Consider the following 14,482-nt stretch of genomic DNA (forward strand, 5'->3'; position numbering starts at 1 on the left):
TCCCACCCACCCACCCCCCCAACCCGACCTACAGCCCCAAAACGCCGGCGGCCCAGAAAGGGTTAATGCCACTTGGGTCTAAGCCACGCCCTCTCCATCCGGGCACTCCCGGCAAAGCCAAGCTCCGCCTCCTGCATCCGGGATCTGGACTCTCAGGACTTTAACCGACCCCCCTCCCCCGTAAGTCCCAGGAGAGAACCACTCCATCAATCACACCCACTTAACTCTCTGCGGGCTTGGGGGGCAGAAGCGCCCCGCTCCGCGCGGCTCCCGGAACGCGGGGTCTAAGAGGGACGCTGGGCACGAGGCCTGCGGCCCGCGAGCAGACCCTGGACGGACGGCCCAAGACACCAGACCCCCCCGGCAGACCGGTTCCTCCCGAGCATGCACTGGGCCGGCACGCACCGGCTCGAAGGTGGGGCCGATCCAGGACCGACCCCCGCGGGCCCCATTCCTTCGCTGTCTTCTTTCGGCATGGCGGAAGCTAGGAAGTTACCGGCTCGCTTCTCACCTGGGAGAGCCGGAGGGAAAGGGAGGGCCGCGGGCTGGGGCTCCGCGGTGACTCAGCCACCCGGGCAGGCCGCCCGCCCGGGATTCCCTTCCCCAGCCTTCCCCCGCCGCCGGCCCCTCCCCGCCCCCATCGAGAAGTGACAGTGCCGGCCCCGGCGGGCGGCGCGCTGGCCCGCTATGTGTCACTGCGGGCGTTGTGTCCGCCTCTGACTGGGCGCTGTGTTCGCCAGTCAGTGGAACAGGGTCGGCTGTGTGTGGGGCTCGGTGTCTGTGTGCACCTGCATATCTTCTTATCTTGTCTCCCTCAGTGCCTGTGTCTGGCGCGTTCCTGTCATTATCCCTGTCTACATGACTCCTCGAGGCTGTCTCTGTCTGTGTGTCTGGTTGGCTCCTGTCTCAGTCTTTTGTCTGGGTCTGCCTCTGCATCACTGTGGTGATCACGTGTGTCGGTGCACATGCCCGTCTGTGTTTGTCTCCACGTTCTCCGAAGAGAGCCAGGGAAATATCGGAGGCAGGCTTGAGGGGCTCTCTCCACTCCCCTGAATCCTGACTTCCTACTGGGTCCGTGGTCCTTCCGTTGAGTCAGTTATTTGGGGCTCTGTCTACCTTCAGTCAAGTTCAGTCCCATTCCTCAGCACCCTCATTTAGTCCCAACAGCTGCCCGCAGCAACCATAATGGGAACTGCTAGCATTTATTAAATGGTAGCCACTGCCTTAACCTTTACGTGCATCTTTTAACTCTTCCCCCAAAACCTGGCATAGGAGCTATGTGATTGCCCCACATTGTAAATGAGGAAACAGACTTGGAAAGGCAGGTAACTAACTCAAGCAAGATCCTTCTGCAAGTGAGTGGACAGGCTGGGCTTCTTTCCAGAGCTGTGTTTTCTAGACTGCCCCTGACCTGTTCTCCCTCAATTTTATCCTGGCAGGCTACCGCCTAGATCAGCCTTCCACTGCGTTACCATCCCAAATGTCTCACAGGCTCTAGAGAAGGTGTGGGTAGGAGGCGCCACAGCAGATCTCTGCCGTAGGTTTCTTGGCAGTGAAGCAGTACATTCAGTGAAAACATTCATTCAACACAAATCTACAATGTGCAAACCATCATACTAAACAGGACAGGGAGGAAAAAGTAGTCCTACTCAAGAAACTCAATGAGTGATGGGGGAAGCAACGAAGAATCAAAGGACTCATGTTCCCAGCTTAGGGAGAATTCCCTTCTACTCGGGAGGAAAGGGGGGGTGAAGAAGGGCCTCGGGAAGAGAGCTGGCCGGAGGAGAAGGACTGAGAACGCACAAGAGTTAAGAGCTAGGTGTGCAAAGCACATCCACAGTGCATCGTGGTGAGGATGGGCCGAAGAAGACCAGAGAGGTGAGATTCGAAGACCGCCATGACAAGCACTAGCTCGCTGTACGGCAGTGATCCCCAACACGTTCCCACATCAAGTCCCAAGCACTTTTCATAAGCATGAGGATTCCCTCCTGTGGAAGAAGAGCCTTCCCCTTCACAACAAGAAATATCACTGGGGTGTCTCACATCTACTTCCAGTCTGCAAACCCTAGCTTTCTTCAGTTAGGAATGAGTTGTGGCTCTGGGGGTGTGGATAAGAGGTTTCCAGGTAGTAGAGAGGCTGGTGAAGTGCAGGGAAAAACCATTCATAGGAGAGAGAGGGGCGCTCCAACCCGGAGGGCTGAACCATTCAAGCATGGCATGTTGGGGGAGGCTCAGGGTTGGACTGGACCATTCTGATGAGTGGGCACGAACCAGATCATAGCAAAAATTTTCAAACATGCGGTGAAGAGTTGGACTTGGGGGAAGGGGGTGACACTCAGCAGCCAAGCTTACCAGATGGAGTTTGAAGTGTTCAGTCTCATTGGAACAATCACCCCAGCAATGGGGTGCAGCAGAAGTCCTGGTGTGGGTCGTGCTATGGGGCTGGCATGGTGCCTGGGGGAACCTAGAAGAGAGGATTTCAGTTAGAGGTGGGGTCTCCCACAATGGAGGAGTTCCCTCGTGTTCCTTGCCCCCTCACTGAAGAGAAACCTGGCTCTAGAGGTCAGATGAGATGAGAGAATCAGTTTCCATGGCAACCTGGAAAAAAGCCATCCTCCAACCTTCCCCTCAAGAGGCAGCCTGGTTCAGGTGGTAAGGGGGCCGTGCTGTGGCACCTGAGTAAGTCTACAGTGGATACCAATCCATGATCCCTCTTCTGACTGGACCCGGAGTAGGCTCAGTGACAGCTGATACCTACAGCTAAATCAGCCTGCGTCCTGACCCCAGGGCATGTGGACCCTAGGCTTCAGTTCTGCTTCCTCCAGCCCAGGAGTTCCTCCCCAACCTTGACTAGACACCAGATAGTCAACCCCACCCTTTGGACTCCGACCCTTCCCGTTCCCTTAGGCTGGTATAGGCAGGTCCTGGCAAGTGGCACAGGTGGCCAGACAAGATGAACGGGCCCAACAGGGAGGTGCCTTCTTTGCAACAACTGTGACTCTGGGCCTGAGCCGGGAAGTAGCCTCTGCAGCAGGCTCCCTTCATGTCACCTCCAAGGCCATATCCTGTTTCCCCATCACCTCCTTCCTCTGTGTGGCCCAAGGAGGTGACAGGGGCCCACTCCCTTCCCTCCCAATGCTTAGATACAAAGAAGTAGGTCTATTAACACAAGTCTAGGGCCAAGAATCAGGTGTTGATACAGGGGTCCGACCTCAGTCAACCCTCCCTCAGACTCACTCCTCAGGGACCCATGTTTCCCATTCTCCTGGCCCCAGGCCCCAGACACTTGGGCTCTCTGCCTGGCCTCTCCATTTCCTGGCTTTCCAGCCCCCATCTTTCCCCCTGCCCCAGAGACTTAGGCCTCTGGCCCCCAGCCTCCATGATGCAATGTGCTGCAAGCTTTTGTAGCTGCTGATGACACTACCCCTGGGGAGGGGTTATTTCTGACCTAAGCAAGGCCCTTAAGGGGCAGTGGTCAGCTGCAGGCTGAGAAAACCGGAGTGGTAAGGCCCTTCTGCTGGAGAAAAATGCAGAGGCTGTAACCCTTCAGGACAGGGAGGCAAATTCAGGACTAAGGCGCTTACCCAGCAGTTGACAGCATTTGTGGAGGTGGGGTATGCTAGAAAGGGTCTAGCCTAGTGGGGAGAAGGGAGGCCTCAGGCCGACCAAGAGGAGTGAGGGGCGGCCAAGGGGGTCAGAAGGGTGCGTGAAGGGGTGTCTGGACACCAGAGTGGGGGAGGGCCAACCTCAGAACTTTAATCCCTTACCAGCCTTGGCCCCAAGCAGGAGGCTGTAATTCATCTGTCCAACAGCTGGGGTGGGGGTGGGGGGGCATGTGGATGAGGAGGAGGGGCTGGGGCCTTCTTGTGCAGATAACCAGACAACAAAAGGGGAAGCTGAAGGGCCAGCTCCCAAGTGCTCAGGTCACCCTGCTGGCCTGCAGATTTGCCAGTGGCCCCCACCTGGTGGCCCACAGAGTCTGTGGTTCAGACTCAAAGATTCTTGGTCATGGAGTCCAAGGACTCAAAGATGGGGTTCTGGAGAAAGCCCATACTCAGCACGCTCAGGGCAGGCTGTCAATCCCTGCTCGCACCTATCCAGCCAGAGACACTGTACCGCAGACCTGCAGGCCCAGTACCAGACAGCCTCAAAGGCCCTGCTCACCAGCCAAGCCTCTGCAGACACTGCCTGCCAGCTCCCCCTCCTGCCAGCACAGGGTGGCAGTGGCCACACCAAGGCTGTCCCTTTAAATCATTACCACCCCTGACGGTGTGGACAAACCAAGGGCCCTGCCCCCCAGGCAGCAGCTTGCCACCTCCCCACCCCACCCCCCAGTCCCCAGAAATGTAAGGGCCATTTAAAGGGACATCAGAGAGGCAGCCTGGTCTCTAACAAACCCCTACCCCTCCTCACACACTCACAGCCCCTGTCTCCAGCAACACATAGCTCCCTGCCTCTCCGGGGGGGGGCCCCCCAAATTCCGGTTTTCCCTCACCCCTAGAGACTGCTACAAGGAGAATGGGGCAAGGGAGGCTGGGGGGAGCCATTAAAGGGTAAGGACTCCCTTAGAGCCCCTGGAGACAGGTCGGAAGAAGCCAGCCTGAGAAACAGCGAGACAGAACCCCAAAAGGTGCCTCGGGCAGAACAGGGGAGCACACACTGTGGGTGGGGGGAAGGGGAGTCAGGCTGCACGAGGACAGAGGGCGACTGAGCCAGCAGGCGACAAGCCCAGCTCGGGGGGATGGAACAAGGAGGGCTGGGGAAAGGCAAGGCCGGGGGATCGGGGCGACCGAAAGGGGTCGTCCGGGAGGGTGTAGAAGAAAATAAGACAGGGGGAGGGAGAGCCAGGCTGGGGTTACCTGCTGGGTGTCTGTCCCCCGGCGGTGCCCCCAGAGTCCGGGTAGGGAGGGGGGAAGCAGCAGGGGGGGAGTGGGGACTGGGGGGGCGGGGGAGACAGTCCCTCCTCTGCCTCCTGGGCCTGCCCCAGCGCTTGCGGCCTCGGCCTCCCCTCCTCCTCCCCGTCCCTGAGTCCCGGAGTCAAACAAAGAACTGTAGCAGGCTCTCCCCAACCCCCTCCCTCCCTCCTCCTCCTCCTCGTCCTCCTCCTCCTCCTCCACCTCCTCCTCCTCCCCTCCCTCCCCACCAGCAGGCTCCCTCCTCCTCCCTTCCGGTCTCTTCCTTTAACTACCGCTCCCCCAACCTCCCCCCACTAGTCTCTCTCCACCACCCACCCCAACCTTTTACACACCCCTTTAGCCTAGCCATGTCCCCGCTAGGGAAACTGTGGAGTCCCTTTGCAAAATGAAAGGCTCCGGAGAGCAACATGGGAGGGCACCAGAGTATCGCTTGAAAATCATAAGCCACGGCATAATTATTTTAACAGCCGAAGGAATAGTCTTAGCTATTTTTAAGGAGGGGAAAATAAACCTAAAGAAAGCAATACAAATCTGACTAAAGCCCACGTCAAATAAGGTACATAAAGTAGTCGATGCTAATTCCTAACACCCCCATACACTACACACACACACACACACACACACACACACACACACACACACACCCCAGTTAGCAAAACTCTCCACTCTTCTCTACCCAAGCCCTAGTGATAGTTACTTTAGAACGGGTCCACCACCCACTATATAACTAACACCATTTAATAATACGCATTTCATGACACTCGTTCAGTATTAATTTTATGCCAACCACTGTGCTAAGTAAATTATTTCACTACCTACCCCTCCCATGAGCTAAAAGGTAGGTATTGATATTTAAATGTCCCAGATTAAGGACTGGAAGCTCTGAGAGGTTTTGACCTGTCCAAGTCCCATTCACCGGCAGAGCTGGGATCAGAATCCGGGTTTGAGCTGACAGTCCGAGTTCTAAGGCATATGACAGGAGACACTAATACCATCCATCACCAACTCCAAGAAGGGCAGCCAGAGAGATCACTGAATTCCTCTCTCAAAAGTGGGCAATGCCAGAAGCTGATCCACCTACCTACAAAGATAAAGACCTTGACTTTTCAGCCTGACACCGTTTTCTCAGTTTGGTGAGAGGAGGTGAAGCTGGTGTCAGGGACGAGTTGGTGTGTGTACCCCACGTACAGATTTTTCTCTTCGGGGCAGCTGTCTTGCAACTACCCACACTTCAACTCAAGATGGGAAAGGGGCGACATGCCACTGGGCCGTGCAGCAGGTGGGAGACTCTTCCAAGGGTGCGGGTGGGGTTGGGGAGGGAAAGGAGACTTAAGAGGAAGTTTTTCTGTGGCAATCTAGAAAAAAAAAAAAAATGACCCAGAATTCTCTCAACCCAGCAAAGGAGCAAAGTCTTTTAAGCCACACCACACCCGCGCCCCTCCCCCTCACAAAACTCCAGGCCAGGGTTTCCCACCTGCAGGATGCCAATGCCAAGGGAAAGGAAGGGGGAAAGAGACGGCACGGGAATGGAACGGGACTCCGGGCAGGGGTGGGAGGGAATGGAAAGGGGAGGAGATCGCATTGCCTGGCAACCGTCCCGGGGCACGTGCACTGGTGACATCATCCCAGGCCACCTCTAACACAGACCTTTGACTCCTACCAGGGCGAAGAAGCCGCTGGCTAAGTTTCCTGGGAAATAGCTATAGGAATTCTGGAAACCCAAAAAGGAGGCGAAGGAGGGAACCCAGGCGTCCTGCCTTTATCTATATTAACCCCAGCAGGGCTAATCCTAGGGAATCCGGTCACTCGCCTGCCTCCTCCTCTCGGCCTCCAGCCTTGACCTCCCAACCCACATTTCTGACTGTCCCGACACGCCCCTTAGAGATACTGTGCCTTCTTTCTTCTGGGCTTGATCCCTGGTTAGGGGCGGGAGTCTAGGGACAGGGCACTCGGTCCCGAGGGACTCCGTCTGCTATCTGCGGGATCCCCTGTGCCCCAGCTGGCCGCCAGCCGGAATCTGTCTGGGTCCCCAACTCTCCCGCCCCTCCCGTGCTGTTCCAGGGCGGAGTCTGTGGAGTTGAAATCAGGACACGCCGAGAGGAAGAGTTATATAACCCTCTGGAGAAGCAGAGAAGGACGAGTGGAGACGGGGACAGACGGCCCGAAAGCAGCCAAGGGAGGTGCAAGAAACCCTAGAGAGAGCTAGAAGGAAATGTTAGGGGAAGGGGAGGGAAAGGTTTGGTTTGCATATCAAAAAGCAGGAATTCACAAGGGGAAAAAAATGGGCATGACGACCCTCTGGCCAGGAAAGTCACCTGGACCACTAGGGGCTTCTCACAGCGTCCTACGGGGTCACTAACTGCAGCTAGGCCTGGGCAGGTGAGGCCTCGGGAATGGGTGCTTGTACCCACAACCTTTCTTTTGTGGAAACAACCTAAGCTAGAGCTCGGGAAAGCCGCGACTGAGCCTAGGGGGCCGGAAACCACAGCTCCGCCCAGCCCACCTGGGAGCTTTGGGGCGCCAGCTGGAGGTGGCAGTTGGGAACACAGGTAGCCGGCCTTCCCACAAGAGACTAACATAAACAGTCGACACCCGGCTAAAGAGCGCAAACCCACCCAGACGTCTGGGCCCGCAGGGGTTGAGAAACGCAGCACTGGACTAGTTTGCAAACACAGACTGAAGACCTAAGGCAAGGGGGGGGGGGGGGAACCAGACGACTCGCCGCGCAGGCGCAAGAGACGGCCTGGGCGCGTGCAGTGGAAGAGGGTGTACTGGGAGCGATGCGTGTGGGAGTGCACGTGCAGATCCCGGGTAGCCACCGCCTCCCCCCTCCTTCCACCTCCTCCCTCTCCCTCTTTCAGGCTCTCTATAATGCCAGCTCCCCATTGGTCACTAGAGCCCTGACGTAGGCGACGTCCGCTACAGCGGATTGGACAGGAGAGGGAGAGTTTGGGAATCTGGCGGGGGACGCTCGTTGCCCTGTTACTCTGGCAACTGAGCAAACAACCCAGGCAAGCGACCGAGATCCGAGCGGAGCTAGCTTCTGGGTCCTGCCTTACTCTGAACGACAGCGGAATCACTTCTATAGCATCTCAGCTCGTTGCTTCTCTCTTTCTCTCCGGGGTTCTCATCACCCGGAACTAGGTGTTCTGACTTCGTCCTTCCCACACTCCAGCCCCTACCCTAAGACAGTCACCGGCCACAACAGGTCGGAACGAATCTGCAGCTTAGGGACCAACCCGCATGCCCTTTCACCACTGTTTATTCTAGGCCACAAAAGCATAGACTGAGAATCTAGCCCTGTCTCCGGCTTATGCCCTTTACCCATATGCTTACAATTTCCCGGAACAAGTGGAGGTGGGGGGTGGGTGCCAGACGGATGACAGGAAATCAAAGAAGAACCTCAGCGCACCTTTCTCACGGGCTAGGTCATAGCTAGATCCCCCAACCCGCAAGCCTGGTGGGCGTCTCATCTTCGCCATCTCGTGGCTACGTGGGAAAGGTTCAGCATGGAGAAAGGGCCAGAGCCCAGCGAAGGCTAGGGAACCCAAGACAGAAAAGTGGGGACAGCCCCGGGGAGGACGAGAGCAGGAGCTATGGTGGAGTGTGGTGAGCTGGGAAAAGCTACCGCTCCCAGTGGGATGGTGAAGGTTGAGAAATACACATCTCACCAGGGGAAAGAGCTGGAAGGAGCCTTCAAGTAGCCCCGTAACTGGAGGCTCACTATGCCTGATCGCCCAGCCCTAGACCTTACGGCAAACTGCCCTGTAGTCTTGTTCCTCAGGATCGCTGAGCCCCGCCCTAGGCTAAGTCCGCATCCCAACGGGGACTGGGAGTAGTTTCAGGCCCTCTTGACCTTTAGAACCAAGACCAGTTTTTCCGCGACCTTTGCCTTGTTCACTTCTGGGGAACCTGGATGTCCTGCGCCCCAACTTTGCCATTGCTTTTTCCAAGACACAAATGCCCATCCCTAGCCAGACCCCTCCGGAGTCTGACGTCCCGCCCCCTTGCACGGAGACGGCTTCCCTCTTTCCAAAAGTCCCTGCGGCTCCCCATTACCTGGTTCTGGGGGTCCCAGATATTCAGGGTCCGCAAGGCCTCCTGGGGGTCGAGCGGGCCCCCCCTCTCCCAGACAGGGACTGGGGGGGCCGCTCTACCCCGTGGCGCAGTTTGATTTTCCAACACAAACACTCGCACCCGCCCCCCATTCCCCAACCCCGCCCCCGAGTCGTGGTCCCGCCCCTTCGCGCTGAAGTCCCTCTCCTGCTCCGCCCCTCCTTCAGTCCTGCTCGCCTCAGCTGTGTTGTCAGACCAGGCTTCCGAGTCAGGATTGCACTGTCTAGGGTGCGGTGTACAGAGCCTATCCTGGACCCTCACCTGAAAAACCTCTATTCCGTTTGGATCCCGCGCCCTTCCAAAGCAAGCTCCGCCCCGCCCGCTCAAGCCCTTCCCCCGAGATTTAGTCACATCCCTTTAGGCTAGGCCGGCGAGTAGTTCGAGGCCGCGCCTCCCCCTCGCTAGAGGCCACCCCACTTCCCTCTTAGTTCTTACTCCTTCCCACGAGTAAGTCCCAGCTTCCCTCCTCCGGTTTCCTCCACCCCAACGCACACTAAATCATCATCACTGAGAGACCGGGAGCTTGGGTTTGCATGTGTTTTACTGTGCTGAGCTCCAGTGCAAGGCCTCCACCTTTACCGCTAGCGCCACTAGGTACCTCCGGGGCACCATTATATGCTGGATTCAGCTAAGATCAAAGTTTGAGATCCAGCTTTAGGTCAAAGTCTTAGGGCTCCCGACCCTCTCCAGTAGGAAAGAAGCGAGGGGTGGGGGGCGCTGATCAGCTGTCCAGGCTCATCAGTAGAGCAGTTCCCCTCTTAATCCAGTGATCAGATGTCATGGCTCCAGATCGGAGATCGATGCCTATGACAAAGGAGGTCCGATCTGTGCTGCCTGCCCGGTTGGGATAGTAATAGCAGGGACAGGAGTACATGCCTAGGGGGAAGGAAAAGACAGTCAGACTCTGGAACCTGGAAGGTCAAGGCAGGTGCGTTTGAGGACTGGACAAAGGATGGGGAGGGGCAGTTTCCCACCCTTGGCACTTTTCTTGCGGCTCTCTGCTGGTCGGAAGTGGATCGTGGGCATGAGGCAGACCAACTGCATGGGCTCTGCCTCCACTAAACAAGAGTTCTTTCGGTCCCAGCCAGCACCCTCCAGGTACAGGCCGCGAACCCAGACACCATCCTGGGGAGAGACGGAGACAGGTTTTGGTGGAAATCTAGACCCTAAGTTGTCAGTACTTTTGACCTAACTCCCCTGGCCTCCCTGCTCTTCCCACAGTCCTTCTCCACCTGACCCTTTGCTCAGAAGCCCAAGCTCATCTAACTCCCACCTTGGGTGGATACACCAGGTTGCTGTCATCCACAGTGGAAACTATAAACTCCCAAGAGAGGCAGTCCACTGAAATCTGTGGGCGGAAGGTGGCGATGAAGGTAGCCCCCAGAGAGAGCAGATCCCGCGCCCAGGCTCCGCGGCCCCCCCCCCCCCCCCCCCCCCCCCCCCCCCCGCCTCCGTCCCCGATCCCACCGCACACATTGCTCACATTGTTCTGGCGAGCTGAGAACTGCAGCACAGCCGTGAGGAAACCCGTGGGGAACGTGAAGCCAGACAGCCAGAAGATCACAGGAGGGCGCGCTCGACTGGCCCACAGCTCAAACTGTTCCACGCGCACAGCCAGGTCCCGGGTCCATGAAGCCAAAGGCTTTTGTGAGGGATACGCCTGAAAGAGGAGGCAGAGCACGGGTTTGCTCATCCCACGATGCTTTCACATCCTCATTAAGAACACCTGGGACAGCTATGAGAGGCTGTGTGGTATCAGGCTGACACCAAAAGTTAACTCCCGGGAGGAAAGCATACAACAGCAACTACTCACTAATAACGATGATATGACTACAGATAATCCTTTACCCAAAATGCACAGGGCTAGAAGTGTTTCAGATTTCTCACTGGTTTTTGGGGTGTGTGTGGAATATTTGCACAGACTACTGGTTAAGGATCCCTAATCCTAAATTGATCACTAAAACTTTTTTTGTTTGTTTGTTTGTTTGTTTTTTGTTTTTCGAGACAGGGTTTCTCTGTGTAGCTTTGGAGCCTGTCCTGGATCTCGCTCTGTAGCCCAGGCTGGTCTCAAACTCACAGAGACCCACCTGCCTCTGCCTCCCGAGTGCTGGGATTACAGGCGTGCGCCACCACCGCCCGGCCAACTAAAACCTTTTGAACATGATGCTTGTCACGTTTCAGATTTCAGATTTTTGGATTAGGGACGCTTGTTCTGCAATAACCAGGCACTTACTTAGTACCATGTACAGTACTGGGGGAGGTCTTTGAAATAGAAGTTAATGTGAATACATCTGTAAGTTAATAAGTTCTGAAGTCAGTTAGTGAATGGCACCAGATTTCAACACCTTGAACCTGTCTAGACTGGAACCCCGGGTTTCCTGAAGTCTGCTCTATGCTTCCTGAGAACAAAGTGAAGAGGATCAGGGTTAGGGTTGACAGTGGTGGGGTCTTGCCTTTCCCCAGAGTGGAGGGACATGGGCATCGAAGATGCAATTGAAAATCTCTTCCAGGCTTGTTGACATGACGATGAGGCCCTGGATGCCCTTCTCTAAGTCCGTCAGTGACAACCTGGGGGGAAGGAAGTGGGTGGAGTATTAAAAGAGGTGCTGGTCTGGGAGAACCTCCCCACCATGGGCTGAGGCCTCTCTCCCTCCACTTACAAGATGGTCCTCATCAGGCTGTTGTATCTCTGGATCTCCTGCAGGAGGACCACATTGAGTGGGGAGGGGTCAAGAGCCAGTAACTTCCGGGTCCCCTCATAGTCGATCATCTCAGGAATCTTCTGCTTCACATCAGCAGCTAACTCGAGGACCTAGGGAGGCAGGAGCTTGGGGCTGGCCAGGCCTTTCTCAACATGTTCCCTCCCACGGGGCAACCTCGGGTTTTCTACCTTCTCTTCTCGGCTCTGGCCACCAATCCTGGTCGGTGTGATTTGGGGTTGCAGAGAAAGCAGAGTCTCAAAGAGGGTCCGGGCCTCAGTGATCTGGGAGGCCACGTCAGCATTGGGGTGTTGGCCAAAGGCCTCAGGGGGGTCCATGCTGGGCAGCAAGCTGATATATTCTTTGTAAGAGGCCAAACTCCCATCCTTGGGGATGAAGTAAGTGTCCAGTACAGACAACCTGGGCAGCCACAACAGAGTATCACAATGGAGGGCTTGAAGGGCATCCAAGCCAAGCCCAGACCCCAGTCTCAATGCTTCCTCATTTTCTAACTCATGGCTCTTGCTTTGCCTCCCAACTCCACAGTTTCCATTTTCTCCCAACCTCCTAGTCTCTACACACACACACACACACACACACACACACACACACACACACATACACACACACACGCTCAATCCTGACCCCTAGTCTGTTTATATCCTTTTACCCTTTCCTCAGGGCTACCTCCCCTCACCGGTAGGAGGGAGTTGTTAGAGCCTGGTCACAGAAGTAATCATTGATGTAGGTGGTGAGCAGGCGTCGGTCCCAGTCATCTGTGACATGTCCCCCATAGTTGACACCGGCAATGAGGTACTTGAGTGCATCCCAGGGCGTCTCCTCATACTCATCCAGATAGAGGCTCAGCAGATTCTCTGATACCTGTGTGTGGTCCCAACCCAAGCCCCCAGCCCATATAGTTATGGCAAGAACTCTCCCAGAGGGGCTAAACGTCAGCTTTCTGGCAGCCCGTAGTCCCACAAAAGAGCCGCGGGACAAGAAGAGAGGGCTGCCGTGGGAGACCCCTGGTCGGCACAAACCTCGAAGTCGGAGTCGTTGAAACCATAGATGATATTCCAGCCCAGCTGTAAAAACTTCTTGCGCTCAAGTAATATAGAGTGGAAGAAGCAGAGCGCAAACAGCAGCTTCTTATACTTGGCAGGTTTGGAGCAGCGTGTGAACTGCGGCTCCGTCATGAGCTGATACAGACGTGTCATGTTGGACTTCAGACCCTGAGGACAGAGCGGTACAGGAGGGTTTGTCGTGTCCGACCTGCTCCCAGCGGCATCATGGGCAGCTGTGGAGGAGACCCTGCACAAGGCCCTGGCTGAAGGAGTGAATGGAAGCTGAATATCGGCCTCGGATCTGCAGGCCAAGACACTCGTTCCCGGGGGTGGATGTGGGTGTACCTTTCTATATCTAGGGCCCGTGCCACTGGTAATTCTACCTTCTCCCTCACCATTGACTACTTGTTTGGGGGGAGTAGTACTGGACATTGAACCTTGGGTTTTTTTGTTGTTGTTGTTGTTTCTTTGTTTTTTTTGTTTTTGTTTTTTTCGAGACAGGGTTTCTCTGTGTAGCTTTGCGCCTTTCCTGGAACTCGCTTTGGAGACCAGGCTGGTCTCAAACTCACAGAGATCCGCCTGCCTCTGCCTCCCGAGTGCTGGAATTAAAGGCGTGCGCCACCACTGCCCTGCGAACCTTGGGTTTTAACATGTGACTGGATCACCACTGAGCTACATCCCCAGCCATTCCCTCCCCATTTTTGGAGACAAGTTCTCATGGTGTAGCTCTGACTGACCTGGAATTCCTATGTAGATTAGGTAGACGTGGAACTCAGATATCGTCCTGCCTTCTCCTTTAGAGTGCTTTATCATGCTAGGATTACAGATGTGTGCCCCAGCACCCAGCCCTTCCCCTAGCTTGATTCTCTCAATCATGATGAGCCAGTTCAATTTGCCAGGGCCAGAAAATATGGACAGAGACAGAAGTGTATACCTACAATTAGTTTTTCATTGATATTCATTTTGTTTTGTTTCAGTGCTGGGGATTAAACCTCAGAGCCTTGTTCAAGCCAGGAAAATAGTCTACCATTGAAGTATACTGTCAGTCCACTGCAACTGAGAAGTTTTTTGAAATGTATGGAACTGCAAGCTTGGGGGTTCCCCTGGGAGACCAAAGTAGGAGGATCATAAGTTCAAAGCCAGCCTGGGCTACTTAGCAAAAAAGAGAAAAGAAGGAAAGGAAAAAAGACTAACCAAAAAACATGTCACAGCAAAGATTAGCATCTGGACTGTATGAAAGATGAAATGGATGTCAAGTGTACAGCATTAAGTGGGAAAAGAAATCATATAGTATGGTTGTATTTATGACACAGAATTGTGTGTTAAAATTATAAAGAAAATTACAAACAATATTCAAATAATGGCTTCTGGTTCTGGAGAGAAGGCAACAAGATTGAAAAAAGACACTTTAAAGAAATGTTTCCAGAGCTGGGCCGTGGTGGCGCATGCCTTTAGTCCCAACACTCGAGGCAGAGGCAGGCGGATCTCTGTGAGTTCAAGGCCAGTCCACAGAGTGAGTTCCAGGACAAGCTCCAAAACTACACTCTCAAAAAAAAAGTTTCCATAAAAGTTTATGTTCTGTTCTCTCTCTCTCCGTGTGTGTGTGTGTGTGTGTGTGTGTGTGTGTGTGTGTGTGTGTGTGTGATTTTTAAAAGCAGAGTCATTTTTAAAAGATTTCTTTTATATG

At 55.0% G+C, this 14,482-nt stretch overlaps 1 protein-coding gene across 1 annotated transcript in view; it reads right to left on the bottom strand.

The window, feature by feature from the left end:
* Positions 1–9,559: 9,559 nt before the first annotated feature.
* Positions 9,560–14,482, bottom strand: part of Dnah2 (dynein axonemal heavy chain 2) — a 114,796-nt gene continuing 109,873 nt past the window's right edge. Inside the window, exons 80-88 of the mRNA XM_059270970.1 lie at positions 12,772–12,963; positions 12,429–12,613; positions 11,923–12,151; positions 11,693–11,844; positions 11,486–11,600; positions 10,516–10,692; positions 10,306–10,380; positions 10,007–10,157; positions 9,560–9,908 (exon numbers count right to left, since the gene is read on the bottom strand). Coding sequence (XP_059126953.1) covers positions 9,754–9,908; positions 10,007–10,157; positions 10,306–10,380; positions 10,516–10,692; positions 11,486–11,600; positions 11,693–11,844; positions 11,923–12,151; positions 12,429–12,613; positions 12,772–12,963 — 1,431 coding nt within the window. The 3' untranslated portion in view covers positions 9,560–9,753. The remainder of the gene's footprint in view (positions 9,909–10,006; positions 10,158–10,305; positions 10,381–10,515; positions 10,693–11,485; positions 11,601–11,692; positions 11,845–11,922; positions 12,152–12,428; positions 12,614–12,771; positions 12,964–14,482) is intronic.

This window comes from Peromyscus eremicus, chromosome 8a (assembly GCF_949786415.1).
Source record: "Peromyscus eremicus chromosome 8a, PerEre_H2_v1, whole genome shotgun sequence".
Taxonomy (NCBI): Eukaryota; Metazoa; Chordata; class Mammalia; order Rodentia; family Cricetidae; genus Peromyscus; species Peromyscus eremicus.